Source organism: Pleurodeles waltl, chromosome 8, assembly GCF_031143425.1.
Source record: "Pleurodeles waltl isolate 20211129_DDA chromosome 8, aPleWal1.hap1.20221129, whole genome shotgun sequence".
Lineage (NCBI taxonomy): Eukaryota > Metazoa > Chordata > Amphibia > Caudata > Salamandridae > Pleurodeles > Pleurodeles waltl.
The window spans coordinates 254072532-254092211 of NC_090447.1; the positions used below are offsets into that span (position 1 = coordinate 254072532).

At 42.8% G+C, this 19680-nt stretch overlaps 1 protein-coding gene across 5 annotated transcripts in view; it reads right to left on the bottom strand.

The window, feature by feature from the left end:
• Positions 1–364: 364 nt before the first annotated feature.
• Positions 365–19680, bottom strand: part of USP25 (ubiquitin specific peptidase 25) — a 465144-nt gene continuing 445828 nt past the window's right edge. For 4 of the 5 annotated variants that reach the window (XM_069204108.1, XM_069204107.1, XM_069204111.1 and 1 more), the window contains one exon: positions 365–940. In XM_069204108.1, coding sequence (XP_069060209.1) covers positions 768–940 — 173 coding nt within the window. In that variant the 3' untranslated portion in view covers positions 365–767. The remainder of the gene's footprint in view (positions 941–19680) is intronic. The other variant, XM_069204112.1, reaches the window with a different exon arrangement.

Here is a 19680-nt window from a genome sequence, read left to right on the forward strand (position 1 = left end):
TTTATTACTTACTGACCCATATTGATGACATTTTATGCGGAGTTCAATAAAGAATGAGCAGTTAACTTCTGATAAAGCTTTTGAACTCACACCAACTCTCTTCTTTGATTGAAAATAATACTTGAACTGTGATGATAAATTGACTGATATGCAGCTCCTGATTAATCTTATCTACGACACGGGTCTATCGGTCTTTGGTGCAGGGGTCTCTACCCGGATGAGTTGGTCTTGCCTCGTAAACCAATATTAAACAGATATCCCTGCACTCCAGCAACAGCACATAGAAACTGCATCTTAGAAGTACACAGATTACTAAATGTATCATATAATATAAGCAATAATGAAAATACATTGTAAAGAGAACTAGCCATAAATAAAACTTTATTCTTTTGTGTCATTTACAAGCAACCAAGCACCATGTACATACATGGCACTGGACAACTAATATGGTTGCAGTCACACAGACTGAATAAAAGGCTGGCAATAAAAATGTTTGATAAAAGCAAGGTAACACTAACAGAAAATTGGCAAAATACAGTTTGCCATGAAACATTTGTATTGTTCTGAATAAAACGAATCTGAGCGCCATGCGAAACTCAGCTCTATGGTTGCGGATCTGGCTTAAAGTCTGTACAGTAATTTTGTCCCTGGCATTTATGAAAATTAAAAAAAAGTTAAAAACTATAGCAGCAACAAGCAAACCCATTGACAAGAAGGCAAGGGTTAAGAACTAAAAAAAGTATACAATGTGTTTAGGCTGGTGCAGTTCATCTTCCATCGGCCGGAGTTCGACTGAGTGATAGCATGATACGAGAAAATCGGTCACATAGGTCATATGTCGAATAGGAAGGTAGCTTTGGCGGATCACTGAAACCTTTAATTTCTGTAGAACAATCGAGCAATTTTGGCAGGAAGTCAGTCAACTTTTCTTGCAAGTCCGCTGTAAAAAAAAAAAAAAAAAAAAAAAAACAAGCATTAATCTACTACGAAATAAAGTAGGGTTTGTTACTGTGGAATCCAGAAAACAAATACGCTGATGATTAAAAACTGGAGGTCAGATTTTTTTTTTCAAGAACATTATATGATGTTTGAAACTAATCACCACTGTATACTGCTTTACGTCTAGACAACTACAAAAAACATACATCTTTATATTCAGACAAATTACCCAGTGATGGTCGCCACTGGGTAGTTAATGTTAGGTCATGTGTTCCATAGGAAAAAGTTTTTTTTGTGTTTCTAATAACTTTGGCCCTATTTGACGACTCTCCAGGAAACTTTGCAAAGAGGAGCTACTTTTTGACTACTTTGTGAATGGAAGGCACATCTTTGTCCACAGATTGTGTTTTTTGTGATTTGGTGTAAATCAGTTCGGGAGTATTTTAGAAATTAAAGGTAAAACATATTTGTATATCTGGACATTTGGGTCCGCAAAAGGCTCGAGAGACTCTAGCAGTAGTGCCAATTTAAAAATAGAGCTATCTGACTTGCTAAGGGAGCTTTATTTCCCTTTGGTCAATTCTCTCCCAGGGAAGTCAGACTACCGCCTGAGGGAGCGCTCTGACTGGCTGCAAGCAACATGAGAAAAATATTACTGGCAGACATAACAGGACTCTGGAACCTAGTCCCCTGTCCTGAAGTAAATACAATTACAGGGCAGAGTAAGGATGTGAATGTATGGGTGTGAGTGAGTGTGCATGCAGACAGGTAAGTGTATATATGTGTGTGCATGTTATATGCTGCCACTGACTCTAGGATATGCAGGGAACTTCAGCTGAAGTGGTGGCTTAAGAAAAAGCAGGCAGAGGGCACAGGATTGGTACGTGTAAACTACAAGACTGTGTGATCGACAGCAGGCCTTGCATGAGCTGGTAAACGCTAAATGCAGAGAACAAGGTCAGTGAGTGTAAGGTTTGAAGGGTTATGAGTGCACTGCTGGCAAATGAACACAGCTGCCTAATGGTCCCTGCTATTTTTGACACCTTTAGCCAGTATCACATTTTCTCGCAGTCACAGGCGTTCAGTTTCTTTCTTTAGACACTTAAAAACCAATGGATTAAGGGTGGGACTGTAATGGACTGAATGACAGGAGTATCCTTTTCCTTTCTGGGGTTACCATCACAGTCTTCAGTCTCATCATGCAGAACTGCAGATACTACTGACACGTTGAAAGGAAGTCTAAACAACAAGCAGTAAAGTGGGATTTCTACGAATGTACTGGTGGATTCTGCTCAGAGCTGGAGGGGCTACAGCAGGCCTGCAGAAAGTTGAAAAAGCCTTTATGGCTGCTCTGGAAAGCTGCCACAGGGAGGAAGGCAAAACTGAAAATAGATTGAAGGCTTTTACTTTGCACAAGGCAGAATAGGAAACTGTAAAATGGAGATCCGTTTGACTAATATGGGAATGACTGACAATAATAACATGGAAAATGGGATTAAAAAGTTATTGCTAATCAAGAAAGCTGTTAAGGGTTTCAATGAGGTGCTAATGAATTCAACACAATACTTCAGCTCAATGTATCTACTCTAAAGAATGCTTTCGCTAGCTTTTGATTCCAGGGTATAAAGGATCTTAGGGTGGTAAGAGGATGTTGCTCTTCCTAGACATGAGCTTTCAATTCCTGGAGTATAGGAGGAACCCACAGGCTTGAATATAACTTTGGAGAATATGGGAATTTGGACCTGGGGCTGGTTGTCATCAAAACTGAAGACACTACATGGTGAGAGGACTTGCGTCTTTAATTGATGAGGTGCAGAAATTTGAGGCTAGGAGTCTCGGCAATAATAAAGTAAGTAAAGGAAATACTTATTTACTTGAATGCAATTTATTTTTTCAATAGAAGTTATGTAAGTAACCTCCGAGCACTCCGACACAACCTGGCTCAACACTAGATCTCCAATGTCGTTTGCTCGCTATGAGATTCTAAATAATCATTAGCATCTGGCTGGAGCCAACATTCTACATGCTCTGGCTTGTGTAACTAAAGTAAATACTACAAATAAGTTACACACGTGGAGGCACATCACTAAACAGCTTGATAATCCATTGTGCATGGGTGATCTTAACAGAAACTGAAAGAATACAATAGGGTCGTTTCCTCCTTTCCCTTTGAATCAGTTCCAATTTTGGAAGGTTTCAATTTGGGTTGTATTAACGTGTGCAGATATTTCTGCATTTAATAGCATGTGGAGACCATGCTTCCGAACAAGGCTTAATCCTCATATACATACTTCTCACATATGTTAGAGCGTGTTTAATATACTATGTATCTTTTTATTTTCTCTTGGACAATGTTACACAGGTAACTTTTTAAAGCAAGTTGTATGGTGCAATGCTCTGAGTCATAAAAAAAAATTAAAGGGAAGAAGGAACCCAAGGCATGATTCTGCCTGACACGCCTTTTTCTGCACCTCTCTGTGCCTGTGCTCTAAGCAAAGCACTCACTCAAAGACAGGGATAACTTTGTGCTCTAAATCAGGAAGCAAACGAGAATGTCTGGCTCATGCAATCAGAGGGGATAAGTACACAGATGCTTTGATATAACATCTGACTACATAAACACTGAGCTTCTGTGAGATTACGGTCACGGAGAGCATTAATATACACACGACCCTGACTATCAAATTTGGCACACGGATCTCAAGAATATGAGCAACATGACCCTTGAAGGAAACTTCACCAGTGAAGCAGACCTTACAACCCAGTAACTGCAATTCTGTTTAATCCATTGTAGATCATTTAAAATCATCATAGTAGTCAATCAGAAATATACAAAAGAGAGCCTAATAAATCTCACAATGCAAAAAGTAAATGGATTAGAATATTTTTTTTATCTGAGATATAACTCCATAATCACTAAAACTCCTTATGCATACAATGTTGATCACCCTATAGGCTAGTTAACAACAGTGGAAATATGTCACAGTTAGAAGGTTGCTTTGGGTACCTTGCTGAAATATAGAACTTCAGAGAATCATAGAACATTCAATTGGGCAAAATACAGAACAAGGTATATAAACAAAATAAATTATAGGAGTGCACCATGCGAAACATAGCGGGGCTGTCTCAACCCATCAGACCTCTCCTCTTTTAAGGGCTGCACAGGAAGTTGTGTGAGAAAGAGAAGCAGCATTTTCTAAGACTTGAACAGTTTTGTCAATGAAGTTTGGTAAGCAATTCATAAGTAGCCGTCTGTCCCTTTGATGAACTAATACATGGCTTTTTATTGTGTTGTTCCGCACTCTCCTAAATATGGGTTTCAATACATTTTCTTCATCTGTTAATAATCAAGGATAGATTCAGGTTAGGTGAGTGATACCAAACAGCAGCTTTTGTGCTTTGCACAGTTTTGCCAATGTGCCATTATATCTGAAATGGGGAGAATTTAAAAGCAAAGAGTCATGTACCTTTAATTATTTTTAGATGAGCCTGCACATTATGTTGGGACTTTAACGTTGCTTATGTCTCTAATGTATATTGGGTCCTTTTGTACTGGCTAAATCTGGCCAGGTTGTCTCATTTTTCACCCTGTATTTAAAATAGTACGACATCAGTACGCTATTAAAGTTCTCCATGAGGTCAGATCTGGCTAAAGTTCTATCAAGGTTTGATGAACAGCTGGAAGAGTCGCCAGGGTTTTTTTTGGGGTTAGCCCTTTCCACAACAGCATTTTCTGCACGTCTTCAGTAGTAACAGTTCAAAGATTGCTCATCAATGATGTAAGTTATATTGATGAAGCTGAATTCCAGTCAAATTTGAGCTGGAGGGCAGGAGTTCTTAAAATAAATATGCATCAGAGAGCTTTGCTCATTAACTTTTCTGGCTTTTGGCTTAATTTATTTAAATTAACGGCACCATATGAAACTGTTGGGATTTGTTTGGCTGTAAAAATGCATGATGGAAGAAATCATAGGACGTGCCTGCATACCTTGTAAAAACCTTGATAAAGATCGAAATTTATGCAATAAATATTTTTGGTTCCCATATTCCAGGTAAATGTGCGTTTGTCCCCGCCATCAACTATCATATTTGTTTGCTTAATAACCACTAGAGTTTTACTAATCTATTGCTCATTCAGAGTGTCAAGGGACCATGGCTGGTCCAGTGATGTAACATCTATGGTTACAATATCACCTACATACTGAAGCAAGGGGATGTGTTGGGTGCCCACCTTGTGCAAAGCATTTCCTATAGAAATTGTGGATGTCTCCGTATCTGCTGTGTAAAATTTAACAGGAAAGGGGTCAGCACTCATATCTTGTTTAGGTCATGATTACTTATTTTTATTTTCACCCTCGCAGTGTCGCTGCCACTTTAAAGCATACCAATGTGATCAACGTATAGATGTTGAATGCTCCTTACATGAGTGGCTGAACTGCTCTGTTTTTTTTTTTTTTTTTTTTTTTTTTTTACAACTCACGATCTACCATATGAAATGCTGAAGTGAAGGCTAAAAAACAAGCTTACAGCATGGTTAGAGTGACTGGGACTGCACTGTGTTGAAGTGTTTAGCAGGGCCATGATGATGGTGGTTTCATACCCTTTTCTTAATCCTGCCTGGAAACCAGGTAGTAGATTGGCCTTTTCCACCCAATCCTCTATTTCTTCCACCCAATCCTCTACTTCTTCCAACAGAATTACTGGGAACTGTTAAGAGCAGTCCCCCTTAACTTGGGGGTTGCAACAGCTATTAAAGGGAGGTTCAGACTGCTTAGAATGTTTAAGAACAGATTTATAAAGTATATACAAATAAAGAAACAAAACGTAAAATTAAATTTTTTATAACATTATGTAAATGTAAAGGCATTCAAAATTAGAGGCTAAAATTAATTTGGCATCCTCAGACTGATTGCTGGGAGCAGCTAAAGTACAGAAACTTAATTTAGTATTTATCACTAGAACCTTAATTTGGTAAAGCTCCAACCTTCTCATTAAAATTTCATTTTTTTGCAAACAAAATAAAATATTTATTCACTTGGGCATTTGTTTGATGAATGCTTTCTTTTGAATTTGTACATATTGTTTTGAGGTTGAAATTGTCAAAATTACATTGGCCTGGTGTAGGAAAGTACCATCTTGCCTGGCATGTTACCCCCATTTTTCACTGTATGTATGGTGTTTTACCCCTTGTGTCACTGGGATCCTGCTAGGCAGGACCCCAGTGCTTATAGTATGTGCCCTGCATGTGTTCCCTGTGTGGTGCCTAACTGTATCACTGAGGCTCTGCTAACCAGAACCTCATTGTTTATGCTTTCTAAATTGGTCACTACAGGCTAGTGACTAAATTGACCAATTCTCATTGGAACTTAGGTACCCAGGGTATTGGGGTTCCAGGAGATCCCTAGGGGCTGCAGCATTTCTTTTGCCACTCATAGGGAGCTCAGACAATTCTTACACAGACCTGCCACTGCAGCCTGAGTAAAATAACGTCCACGTTATTTCACAGCCATTTTTCACTGCACATAAGTAACTTACAAGTCACCTATATGTCTAAACCTCACTTGGTGAAGGTTGGGTGCCAAGTTACTTAGTGTGTGGGCACCCTGGCTCTAGCCAAGGTGCCCCCACATCGTTCAGGGCAAATTCCCCGGACTTTGTGAGTGCGGGGACACTATTACATGCGTGCACTATACAAAAGGTCACTACCTATGTATAGCGTCACAATGATAACTCCGAACATGGCCATGTAATATGTCTAAGATCATGGAATTGTCACCCCTATACCATTCTGGTATTGGGGGGACAATACCATGATCCCCCGGGTCTCTAGCACAGAACCAGGGTACTGCCAAACTGCCTTTCCGGGGTTTCCACTGCAGCTGCTGCCAATCCCTCAGACAGGATTCTGCCCTCCTACGGTCTGGGCAGCCCCAGCCCAGGAAGGCAGAACAAAGGATTTATTTTGAGAGAGGGTGTTACACCCTCTCCCTTTGGAAATAGGTGTGAAGGGCTGGGGAGGAGTAGCCTCCCCCAGCCTCTGGAAATGCTTTGATGGGCACAGATGGTGCCCATCTCTGCATAAGCCAGTCTACACCGGTTCAGGGATCCCCCAGCCCTGCTCTGGGGCAAAACTGGACAAAGGAAAGGGGGGTGACCACTCCCCTGACCAGTACCTCTCAGGGGAGGTGCCCAGAGCTCCTCCAGTGTGTCCCAGACCTCTGCCATCTTGGAAACAGAGGTGTTGGGGGGGGGGACACTGGACTGCTCTGAGTGGCCAGTGCCAGCAGGTGACGTCAGAAACCCCCTCAGATAGGCTCTTACCTTTCTTGGTAGCCAATCCTCCTTTCTTGGTAGCCAAACCTCCTTTTCTGGCTATTTAGGGTCTTTCCTCTGGGGTATTCTTCATATAACGAATGCAAGAGCTCACCAGAGTTCCTCTGCACTCCCCTCTTTGACTTCTGCCAAGGATCGACCGCTGACTGCTCCAGGACACCTGCAAAACCGCAACAAAGTAGCAAGACGACTACCAGCAATAATGTAGCATCTCATCCTGCCGGCTTTCTCAACTGTTTCCTGGTGGTGCATGCTCTGGGGGCTGCCTCCCTTCACCCTGCACTGGAAGCCAAGAAGAAATCTCCCATGGGACGACGGAATCTTCCCCCTGCTAATGCAGGCACCAAAAGACTGCATCACCAGTCCTCTGGGTCCCCTCTCATCCTGACGAGGGTGGTCCCTGGAACACAGGAACTCTATCCAAGTGACTCCCACAGTCCAGTGATCCTTCAGTCCAAGTTTGGTGGAGGTAAGTCCTTGCCTCCCCACGCTAGACTGCCAACCTGTGTACTGCGTGATTTGCAGCTGCTCCGGCTTCTGTGCACTTCTCCAAGGATTCCTTTGTGCACAGCCTAGCCTGGGTCCCCAGCACTCCGTCCTGCAGTGCTCAACCCTCTGAGTTGGACTCCGACATCGTGGGACCCTCCTTTGTGAATCTGAACCTGCTCCAGTTCAAAATCTTCTAAATGCGTGCTCTGGTACTTCTGCCGGTGCTTCCTGCTTCTGTGGGGGCTCTCTGAGTTGCTGGGCGCCCCCTCTGTCTCCTCCTCCAAGGGGCAACATCCTGGTCCTTCCTGGTCCCCAGCAGCACCCAAAAACCTCCACTGTGACCCTTGCAGCTAGCAAGGCTTGTTTGCAGTATTTCTGTGTGGAAACACTTCTGCAACATCCAGCACGCCATGGGACATCTTCCATCTGAAGGAGAAGTTCCTAGCCCTTTTCGTTGTTGCAGAATCTTCGGCTTCTTCCACCCAGAGGCAGCCCTTTTGCACCTTCATCCGGGGTTTCCTGGGCTCCAGTCCCCCACGGAAACTATCGCAACTCTTGGACTTGGTCCCCTTGCCTTGCAAGTCCTCAGGTCCAGGAATCCGTCTTCAGTGCTTTGCTGGTGTTTGTGATTCTTGCAGAATCCGCCTATCACGACTATTTTGCCCTATTGGGGTAGTAGGGGTACTTTACTCCTACTTTTCAGGGTCTTGGGGTGGGGTATCTTGGACACCCTGACTGTTTTCTTACAGTCCCAGCGACCCTCTACAAGCTCCCATAGGTCTGGGGTCAATTCGTGATCAGCATTCCACTTTTGGAGTATATGGTTTGTGTTGCTCCTAGACCTATGTTCACCTATTGGATCCTATTGTAATTCTACAGTTTGCATTACTTTTCTTACTATTACTTACCTGTTTTGGGTTTGTGTACATATAACTTGTGTATATTACTTACCTTCTAACTGAGGGTACTCACCGAGATACTTGTGGCATTTTGTCATAAAAATAAAGTACCTTTATTTTTAGTAACTTTGAGTGTTGTGTTTTCTTATGATATTGTGCTATATGATATAAGTGGTATAGTAGGAGCTTTGCATGTCTCCTAGTTCAGCCTAAGCTTCTTTGCCATAGCTACCTTCTATCACCCTAAGCTGCTAGAAACACCTATATTCTACTAATAAGGGATAACTGGACCTGGCACAGGGTATGAGTACCACAAGGTACCCACTATAAGCCAAGCCAGCCTCCTACACCTGGGGGCCCCAGCTTCCAGTAAAGACTCAGTGGCAGTCCTCTGACCCCAGTAAAGTTTCATTGCAGTCCTCGGATTCCAGTACTGATGACGTGGGGGTTCACACCAATCAAAAGGTTAAGAACCGCTTGTTTAGGGTCTCTGTTTATCTAAGAAATCGTCCGATAGTTTTTTTGGTTCAGACTTTTATATCTTTTTGAGGACTGGATTGGGGTCTGATCCTCTTGATGAGTACAATCTACAGACAGAGTTAGAGGATGACCTCTCACGGGAGAAAGGTCCAATTTGTTTGCCTTGCACTAGCAAGCCAGAGAAAGCACAACTGTGACTGATCTAGAAAGAAGTACCATTTTTGGAATAACTTGATGACTTCAAGGTTAAAATATATATTATTATATGTGGTATTTTATGTAGTGCAAACCTAGCCCAAAGGCAGAAGAATGAACAGGGTCACAGGTGAGGGTACCCTAAAACAAATAAATGGATGACGCACAACTTGCCTGTGGTCTCATTTAGTAATAACTAGCACCTTCAAGTCCATGCAAAATTAATGTAAGCCAAAGAAGATCATCAAGGTATAAGCAAATCCTCTTGACAGAGGGACTGTTGGAACAATTCTTCTTATAAACCCCCCACCCACAATTAAACCGCAGTTCCCTAGCAAAACTGCAGGCTTCTTGCAGTCACACGTCATCTTGCAAATATGTTATGTTAAATATTTTTATAGAGCGTTAGAATGCAAAAAAAGGCATCTTGGATCCAGCTGACAGCCATGAGTAAACTCCTGGTAGCCTGAGTCCTGGTGAACGTCCCAACAGCCTAATTCCTAGCAAAAAAACATTTTTTCAATGCCTTCATAAAAAGCATAATCAATGGCAATGGTTTTAGGCAAAAGGAAGGTCATTCCAAGCCTTTGTCGCATTAAGTACGAAGCCTCTACCAGTCCAACTAGAACGCCGAAAGCTAGGGACAATCAGTTTTCTTTCAGAGCTAGATCTCAAAAGTCTAGTGGGTACATACCAAACAAATGTATCCTTACAAAAGGTGGGACCCTGACCATCCAGCACCTTATAGGCAATACAAAGAGCCTTAAAAAGATTACACTTCCTAACTGGGAGCCAATGCAAGTCCCAAATGGCAGAAGAAGCAGAATTCTATTTTGGAATCTTGGTCAGAGTTCTTGCAGCCGCAATGTCTGAAGTTTGTTCAAAACGTGTTGATGAGCGTTTCAGTAGAGTGCATCTGCATAATCAATTTTAGATAGAACCAAGGCAGTAACAACCGTTATTTTGACAAATGATCAGGAGGTGCGGCAACATTTTCTTGCTCAATCTCAGAATGAAGTAAGCAGCAGACATAACTGCATTGATTGTCATGAAGGGAAGGTTTGTCATTTATGATGACTCCTAGAGTCCTGGCAGTTCTGACAGGTGCAGGAAGAGCGCCTAGATCAGAGGGCCACCAAACAGAGGACCAGAAAGATGCTTTAGGGCCCAAAAGCAGGGCCTCTGTCTTAGCAGAGTTCAACTTAAGGCAGTTGCCTGCCAACTAGGAACTGATTGCCCAAATACAGTTGCAGAAGTTAGAACCAACTGCAGCAGCATCCGAATTCACAGAAACCACGATCTGGGTGTCATCTGCATAATATGCAAGAGAAAACCCAAAAGATCTTATCAGTTCAGCCAATGGTGTGACGTAGATGTTAAACAATGCTGGACTGAGCGAGGACCCTTGAGGGACTCCGCACTGGAGACTGTAAGGGTTGGATGCAAACTCACCTATTTGGATTGACTGCACCCTGTTGCTCAAAAAGGAGGACAACAGTCTCCAAGGCAGCTCCCGTCACACCAATCCTGTCAAGTTGCTCCATCATCAGTCCATGACCAACTGTGTCAGAGGCTGTTGATAGAACAAGTAGAATGAGTGCTGCTCTGCTGTCCTGATCGAGGGAAGATCTTATTTCCTTAGTAGCCTTAATGAGGGCTGTCTCAGTACTATCCTCGGCTCGAAAGCCAAATTGGGTGTTATCTAAAAGGCTACTAGCATTCACATGAGACATCAGCAATATACGCTACACAGACTGACACTGCTGCTAGCTTTGCCTGATACATTCTCAGATAAAGAACAAGAGCAACGCGTAGGATGCAAATTATATGTAGGGTATTTGTGATGTACAATGAATCCTGTTGTTCGTTCGGGAACTGTGGTTTAGCTTAACCTATGACTAGATGGTAGGATGCACCACAGAGACAATAACTTCAACCCATTACACTAAAGACACTGCAGCGCATTCGGTGAGGATGAGAAGGGTGGAAGAAGAAAGGACTGCAAGAAAACCAAGACCAGTTTCAACTTATGTAGCCCTGTAAGTGATATAGAACGCTTAAGTCCTTTGACATGGCGAGCACAAGTCTGGGCATTCCCTTCATACTTCAGGCATCTAGGGGCAACAAATGAAGCGATGGATGGAAGTGATGGATGAATGCTTGAAATAATCTCATTCACTGACAACTGCATGGGGGCCACATACAGTTCATAATTTTTCATCCAGTATACCACTCTGGAAAGACCATCATCTATATGCAAACCAGTTTTGGTCCTGCTCCAATACAACCAGTCCAGCACGAGCTGACCAACTAGGTCCCTTTCAGAGGGAATTACAAGCAACCAAAAGCAATTGGGGGATGACTGTTACGATCAGGAGGGAAATTGCCTGGCAGTTCTGTTCCTAATGAAACATGAGCAAAGTTGATTTGCATATTACTGGTGTCTATCTGGAGTGGCATAGTGAACAAAAAAGCAATAATAAATAATAAAAAAGCTGGCATGCGATTCCAAGTAATTAGCAATGGCTGAGATTAGTTCAATCAATTACCATATCAACTTTTTGTTTTTCTCAGTGCAAGACCATAATCGAGGCAGCAACAGAACTGCTTAAGAAAAAAAAATGTTCTATTTGAAACTCCCAAAAGATCAACAGAAAGCTTAACAGACCACGAAAACAGTGCTGCATGTAGCCAGAAATTGCCCTCATCAAACCAAATTGAATTAAGCTATGTCTGAAAGCCAAAGAAAACCTCCTGATAAGAGGCTGAAAGTGGAGAGTGAGGAGAGAAGCAAGCTAAGACAATTGGCAAAATACTGTGAAGCACAAAAACAAGAGGAAAAACAGGTTTCATAGTTGGAAACTACAGGTGGAAGTACCTTTTTCAGGAGAGAAGTGTTATCAAGCTGAATGCTGAGAAACCACTGAGAATGGACCCAAGAGATGCCATGAAATAAAATACTAGCATGACAACTGTCCAAAGTGGGAACAGATAGGATAAAGCAACATGCAAGGCTCCACCATAAAACACAAAACAATAGCGGGTGCATGGTCAGTAATATGACTTGCACCATAATAGTCTGAAAAGGCATTGCATCTAAATATGATCACAGAAGTTGAACTGTGGTGTGGGGAACTCAACCTGTATATAAGTTGTCTCTACATAGAGAGTGCATCATTCTAAACCCTGAACACGTGCAACAGGCACAGTTAATAAACCCCCACTCACCTTCAATCAATCAAAATAAATTCAGAGCGGTATCAGAACATCCTGTACACTGCCATTGGTCAACCGCCACAGCAGGACTCTTCAAACTGGGAGGCAGGCCCCCCCTTACGTGTACCTCAAGGGATTCCAGGGGGGTGCCAGGCTCTGGCCAAAAGAAGCACTATGCAGATAACAGTGCTTTGTTTAAGGCAGAAAAACATTGATTGCATTTTTAAAAAAAGGTTAACAGAACTTAACAGCAATGTTTAAATAAGCCTTAGACGTATTTTAACATTGCCAACCTAATGGAATAATTGTGAAAAATTCTGAGAGGGGACTGGATGATTCCCCCTCCACCCCAACCCTAGGTGGAGCGTGGCACTAAAAAGTTTGAAAACAACTGCTCTACAGTGTTTTGTGTGCACACATCAAACATGATGCACATAACATCCTTGTTCTACTAAGAGATGATTTTAATAGCAAAGGCCATTATTTGCTCTCAAGAATGATAGAATCAATATGGCATTAATATAGCAAATGTGCTCAATGTAAAACACATGCACACATGTCTGTATACAATGAAGTATTTAAGTCCCTCTGCCCCATCTCCAGGGTGCTTCAGGGTGCAAAGGTAACAATGTTTCTGTTGGACTTAGCCCATTTTGCAGGGTTATCCCCAAACGTTTTGCCTTCTTCCTCCTATTTTTTCTGACCTGTTTTGTTGGCTTTAGGACTCTGGGCACTTTACCACTGCTAACCAGTGCTAAAGTGCATCTGGTCTCTGTCTAAAACTGGTGATTTTTGTATTCATGATTGGCATATTTGATTTACTAATAAGTCCCTAGTATAGTGCACCATGTGTGCCCAGCGCCTGTACATCAAATGCTACTAGTGGGTCAGCAGTATTGATTGTGCCACCCACATGAGCACCTCTGTAAATATGTCTCAGACCTGCCACTGCAGTTTGTGTGGGTAGTTTAAACTGCCATTTCGACCTGGCAAGTGCACCAACTTGCCAGGCCCAAACCTTCCCTTTTACTACTTATAAGTCACCCCTAAGGTACGCCCGAGGTAGCCTCATGGGCAGGCTGTAGTGTATGTAAAAGGTAGGAGATGTACTGGTGTGTTTTACATGTCCTGATAATGAAATACTACTAAATTCGGTTTTCACTATTGCAAGACTTGTCTGTCCCATAGGGTGCATGGAGATTGCCTTGAAATACCTTTTAAGTGTAATTTCCCATTGGGAGCAGATCGAGATATTGAGTTTGGGGTATCTGAACTCAATTTGAAAATACGTCTTTTGGTGAAGTTGTTTTTTTAATTCTAGGTTTGAATATGCCACTTGTAGAAAGAGATAAGGAAAAATAACAAATGACGGAAGTAATACTGAGCACAGAGATCTGGGTTTAATCCATTTTTTACATATGGCTGGGTCCAAACTGGAATGGCGTGGTGGTCAAAGAAACTATGGATTAAACCCAGATATTTGTGACTGGGGATGAATGTTTGCGCTGTTAAGCATTTCGTCCATCGTCATTTTTTTATTTATTTTTTACTTTTAGAAAGTGGGCATTTTCTTGCTTAACCATTCTGTCTCTCTCCCTGTCTGTGGGATACATGTCTGGGTCAAGATGACAGTTGGGCTGTTTGTGAATTCCATCTAGAGAGTCACACAAAGGGAACTGAGTTGTGCCCTGCATTTCCTGATAGATCTTCTGGAGGAGGAGTGATGGGGGTGCTGACACTTGCACCTGATTAGGGCTGTGCCTGTTCTCACACAAAGCAGTCTCCAACCTCCTTGAGTTTGTCTAGGGCAAGGGCAGTGAGAGGTAGGGTCTTGTGCACTACAAGGACTTCTCTTTGATGTTTGCCAACTTCAAAGACCGAAATGGGTAAAAGTACTGGACCGCTGATACCACATGGTAAGAACACTTCTAGACTGAGGACATTCTGCCAGGAAGAAGAGCTGGATGTTGTAGGATGGACTGCCACTCTGCCTGCTGCTTTGCTGTGCTGGCCTGCAGCTTCTGTCCTAGGATTGAATGGGCTGTAACTTGGCTTTGTACAGCCTGCTTTCCAAGGTTCTCCATGGGCATGAACTGAGCTTGCCTCCTGTTAAGAAATCTCAGGGTCATCAGAGACTTCACCTGCCAGCACCTGGGCTCACTTTAATGAGAGTCCTGACTTGCCAAGTGTTGTCAAATTCAGTTCCTGGGCCCTTGGAAGTGAGTTCTGGTGCAAATAAGAAGAAACAAAGCACATGGACTCCAGAGCGACTTTGGAACCAGCACCGCTATCTGATTCCGTGCTGCTGCCTGCACCGGAGCTGTTGGCCCCGCTGAGTGCAACGACCACGACCTGCAACACAGACCCAATGCCATCGCAGTGTCTCCAAAGTCCAGCCACACCATGAATCCCGAGTACCACTGACATCCGTGACACCTGAACCTGTTGCACCGTGGTATGATCATAACACCTCAAAGTAGACGCCTCGCATCTTGACCTGCTGGATTCATCGACCACCCCCCTCCTTGTCATAGGGAACCGACACCACATCACCTCCCCTGCAACCATAAGGAACAGACTCCTCACCTTCCCTGTAGAGCTGTAAGGAACCAACACCACACCAACTCCAGAGATGACTCACCTCCCCAACTCACTTGCGAATGGCATCGGACTTGGAAGTGACTCCATCAAGACGCCGTGATAGCCCCAGTTGGAGCTATTGTGTTTCTAAGCAGTATAATAAGGTTTAATCTTTGATAATGTGTATCTTTGCTTCTGTATGCTGGATTTTTGTTGTTTTGGTCTTGTTTTACTCAGATAATTATTGGCAATTTTTCTAAACTGGTGTGGAGAAGTTTTGTGGTGTTTTCACTGTGTTACTTTGTGTGTGTACAAATACTTTACACATTGCCTTGGAGATAAGCCTGACTCCTTGAGCAAAAGCTACCAAAAGGGTGAGCAGAGGTTAGCTTTGTGACTCTCTTTCCCCGACTAGATTGAGGGTCCCTACTTGGACAGGGTGCTACCCATTGCCAACTAGAGACCCCATTTCTAACAGTTACAAATGGCAATTAAACACAACACTACCCAATGGTGAACACTAACCTTTGCAACTAAACTATATGTTAAGCTGATTATGTAGAATATTTACTACGGTACCCCTCTGGTACCGTTAACAGTGGAGAAATAACCAATTTCGTAGAAATATGCATATGAGTGGTTTGTTCATACATGACAGTTTTTTGCTGGACTGAAATTTATGTCCGTCAATTTTCACAATTTAGAGATTATTCTGGTTACATGTAAACTTAAAACATTGCAGGTTTTGTTTTAGGGCTGTAACGTGTGGGTCAGAAAAGGCAACTAACCCATGTTTCTCTTAATTATATGTGAGTGATGTGTTAGTGTGTCGCAGTATTAGTTTGAAAAAGGAATCTTTGGTACAATTTACTATGTTGAACATCCATGTTAAAATTATTTCTTTAACCTTCAGTAAAGTCTCAGGTGTGTGAAAAAGAACTCAAATGATCAGAAGGGAAGGGCTACTGTGTTTTTAAAATATATTTGATAGATATGTTGTGATCATGCTAAGTATGTTTTGCACTAGAATATGGGTTACACAGCCAGCACACATGTGGTCAAATTGTACATAATGGGGTCTGTGGATAAATGGTCAGTAAATGCATATAGTATTATTAAGACTTAATAGACATTTCTGCAGGAACTGGACTGTGACGTACTAATCTAGAGAGTAGAGCTGTGGCAGCCCTGCCCACAACATACTCTGGAGTCAGGCATGAGTGAGTATGTCTTATTGTTCATTGGGTGTAGTCTCACTGATATTAAAAACTCCTTATTAACTTTGAGGGAAAATTACAGAGACCTGGACAAAGAAAGCATACTTGAAGCCAAAACAAGGTCCCACATTTAACCTTTTCCTTTCATATGCCAGTAATATGGCCGGTAGAGTAAAATGCTTATTGCTAACATTTACTCTGATCTGCAGGTCAGAGGTTCAAATCCTGTTAAAGCTACCTCAACATTTTACCCTTTTGTAATAGGTAAACTGAGTAACATCAAATTAGGTAAACCAAAGACCTTTTCTTTACAGTGCTTAGAAATGGTAGGCTACATTAAAAGCTCGTTATCATGGATATATTTTCCGTCTTCCTGAGTGCCCTACTTCATGACCTCAAAGTTAGCATCATTTCATCCACATTACATTATTTTATGCAACTACATCAACTTTCTTTGGGTCCAGGCAAAGGAATATTTCATCTCGACGACAACGCTTCATCAAAGCCAACACTGCCAACCTCATTGAAAGCATGACCAACATCAGCCTCACCCAATTAGTCAACGACCCTACACACTAAGCAAGACACACATTCTACCCCATCTTCTCGCCCAGCAAGTGTGTCAAGTACAGCCATGTCACCGAGCTCACCTGGACCGAATACACCACTGTTCCCTTCACCATCACAAGATACCCTGGCACTGACACCAAGCCTCCCAGCACCGCACACTGCAGCTGGAACAAAGTATCAGAGAGCCAGTGGACCGACAACCTCAACATCTCCCACCCTGACACCGCAACTAACCTAGAACAGACTGTCAAGAACTCCTTTGCCTGGATCATTGATGGCGCGAACAGAGTCACCCACGTAAAGCCCACCCAACTCAAGAGACCCACCAAACAGGCCAGTTGATACATCACAGAACTGAGAACCACACAACAACTGCTAGCAACTGGAAAGGAAATGGTGCACCAGCAAGGAGCACAAACACTGAGCCATCATAAAGTTGTCCCTCAATCAATACACCAACTACTGAATGAGGCGAAGAGGAGTGCCCTGGAAAACCACATTGAAGCCAGCTCCAACCACAGCAAAGAGCTCTTCAACATCAGAGTTCTCCAACCCCTCAGCCACCGAAAACAATCACCCCTCCTCATGAACTCTGTGACACCCTGGCGGACTTCTTCCCACAGATACAAACCCTGATGTTATCTCCGAGCACCTGCTCACTGCCTGGTACCAGCTCACTACACAAAACATCACAGCCATCATGAACTCTCCCACTCAGGAGCACCACCGACCCCAGCCCTCACCTCAACCTCAGAAGCAAGATGATCAGCAGCGAGCTCATCAACATTTTCAACACATCCATAACCATGGCCACTTTCCCGAAGTATGGAAACACTAAGAAGTCAAAGCCCTTCTCAAGAAACCTCCCTCCGACCCCAGCGAACACTGCTCTCCTTTCCTGCCAAAGTCCTTGAAAAGAACATTAACTAGCAACTCACCTAACAATCAACAATCTTCTGGACCCCTCCCAATCTGGATTCCGCACCAACCACGGCACTGAAACCGCCCTGATCGCTACCATTGACGGCATCGGAACCCTCCTCGATCGGGGCGAAATGGCAGCCCTAATCTTCCTCGACCTGTCAGCAGCATTCAACACAGTATCCCCCCCATACTCTTATCAAGAGGCTTTATCACATCAGAATCCAAGGATATCTGCCTTGAAGGGTACCTGTGTTTTCCTGATGAAGGCCCTAGACCCTCTTTGTTGGCTCTTAGAGTGGCTGAAACATGCTGAGATAAGAAGGATGTTCAAGACCAGCTCCCAATAGCATCCTTCATTTGTTTTTAATGCTGCACTGTGCCCCCACAAATTAAGATATTTCTTTGGGTTAACAAAGGTATGTTTATTGCTACATGTGGACCCCTGATACAATCAGAATTACTTATTCTGATTCTCTCTCCTAGAGGTTAAGACTACCAGGATGGTATGCTATCATGGTGGGGCAGACTAGCCAATGATGAATCATGCCACAACAATGTGGGTGAGGCTTATATGTCCAAATATTTTTCCTTTGGTTGCAAAAAACAGGATCTCCTATTTCTTTTGTATGTATAGTATTGGCCAAATTCACCAAGTAGCTTATTTCACTAAGAAATGTCACCAGCAAAGCTAAATGATACTATCACTGACCAGAAATGCTGGTCAAGACCTTTTGAAGAATTGAGATATTATCTGGTAGGAGCCAAACATACTAGACATATATTCAGGACACCAGAAATCTGCACCACTCACTCCTTGCCAACTCAGAAGGACTTCGGTTTTCTCCCACTATGATTTTGTGATTAATTTAGGGTGTGGTCCTAGAAAGGAACAGGTGAACTCATTCTATTGCACTCAATAATGTAGACTGATTTTTGGTTAAATTACATACAGAAAGTCCATTACTAGATAAATCTGGTAAAAAGAGCAAGAAAATAGGTATGGAAAAGCTGGATTATTGTATCATGAAAAAGCTGTGTTTTTACTTTCAAATCAGTTAAGACAACAAGCTATGAATTGGCTTCATGATGCAAAAGTGGCTGGGCATTCTGGAACTGCAAAGACTATCAGCAGTAGGAACAAGTTACTTATGCTTGGTAAAAACACTATGGTGGATACCCTATCCAACTGCATATTTCTCACCTTAGAATGTGCGGCAGGTGTCAAGCTGGATCTGCAGAAATTTTCACCATAGCAGTGCTGCTGTGTGACACTAGCAGGTGCCTTGCGGCTCACTGACTCCACATTGCCTTGGAAATGACAGAGCAGAGACACATAAAAGCCCCACCCCTCTGCACTGTCAGTTCATGTCTTTTCCCATTCCACGTCCTCGGACGCAGAGAATTTACAACTGTTGATACGAGTGTGCTGAATGCTAACTTAGAACCTTTTTAGATATTGAAACTAGGCCAAACCACAGTATGTGGAAGAGGGAGGGTGGGGAGGAATCTGAGGTTAGGTAGGCTATTTACCACAAACAGCATTACCAAAAGTAAGTTATTTGTTCTTCTGATGCATACTTTCAACAGCAAATTCATCAATATGAATAATTTCTAAAGCAGTACTTTGCCAGGGGGAAAGGTTTGTGGCATAGACCTGGATGGAAAAGTCCTGCAGGACCATGTGGGTGAAATGCCCTTCCAACTGGACCTGTCTGACAAAGCAGTAGTGCTTTGTGGGCATGTGTGCTGATGCCCACAGTGAAGCCTGGCAGATGTCAAGGACTCCAAGTGCCAATGAAATGGTGGCAGTCTTTGCCCCGCTGGAATCAGCAATTACA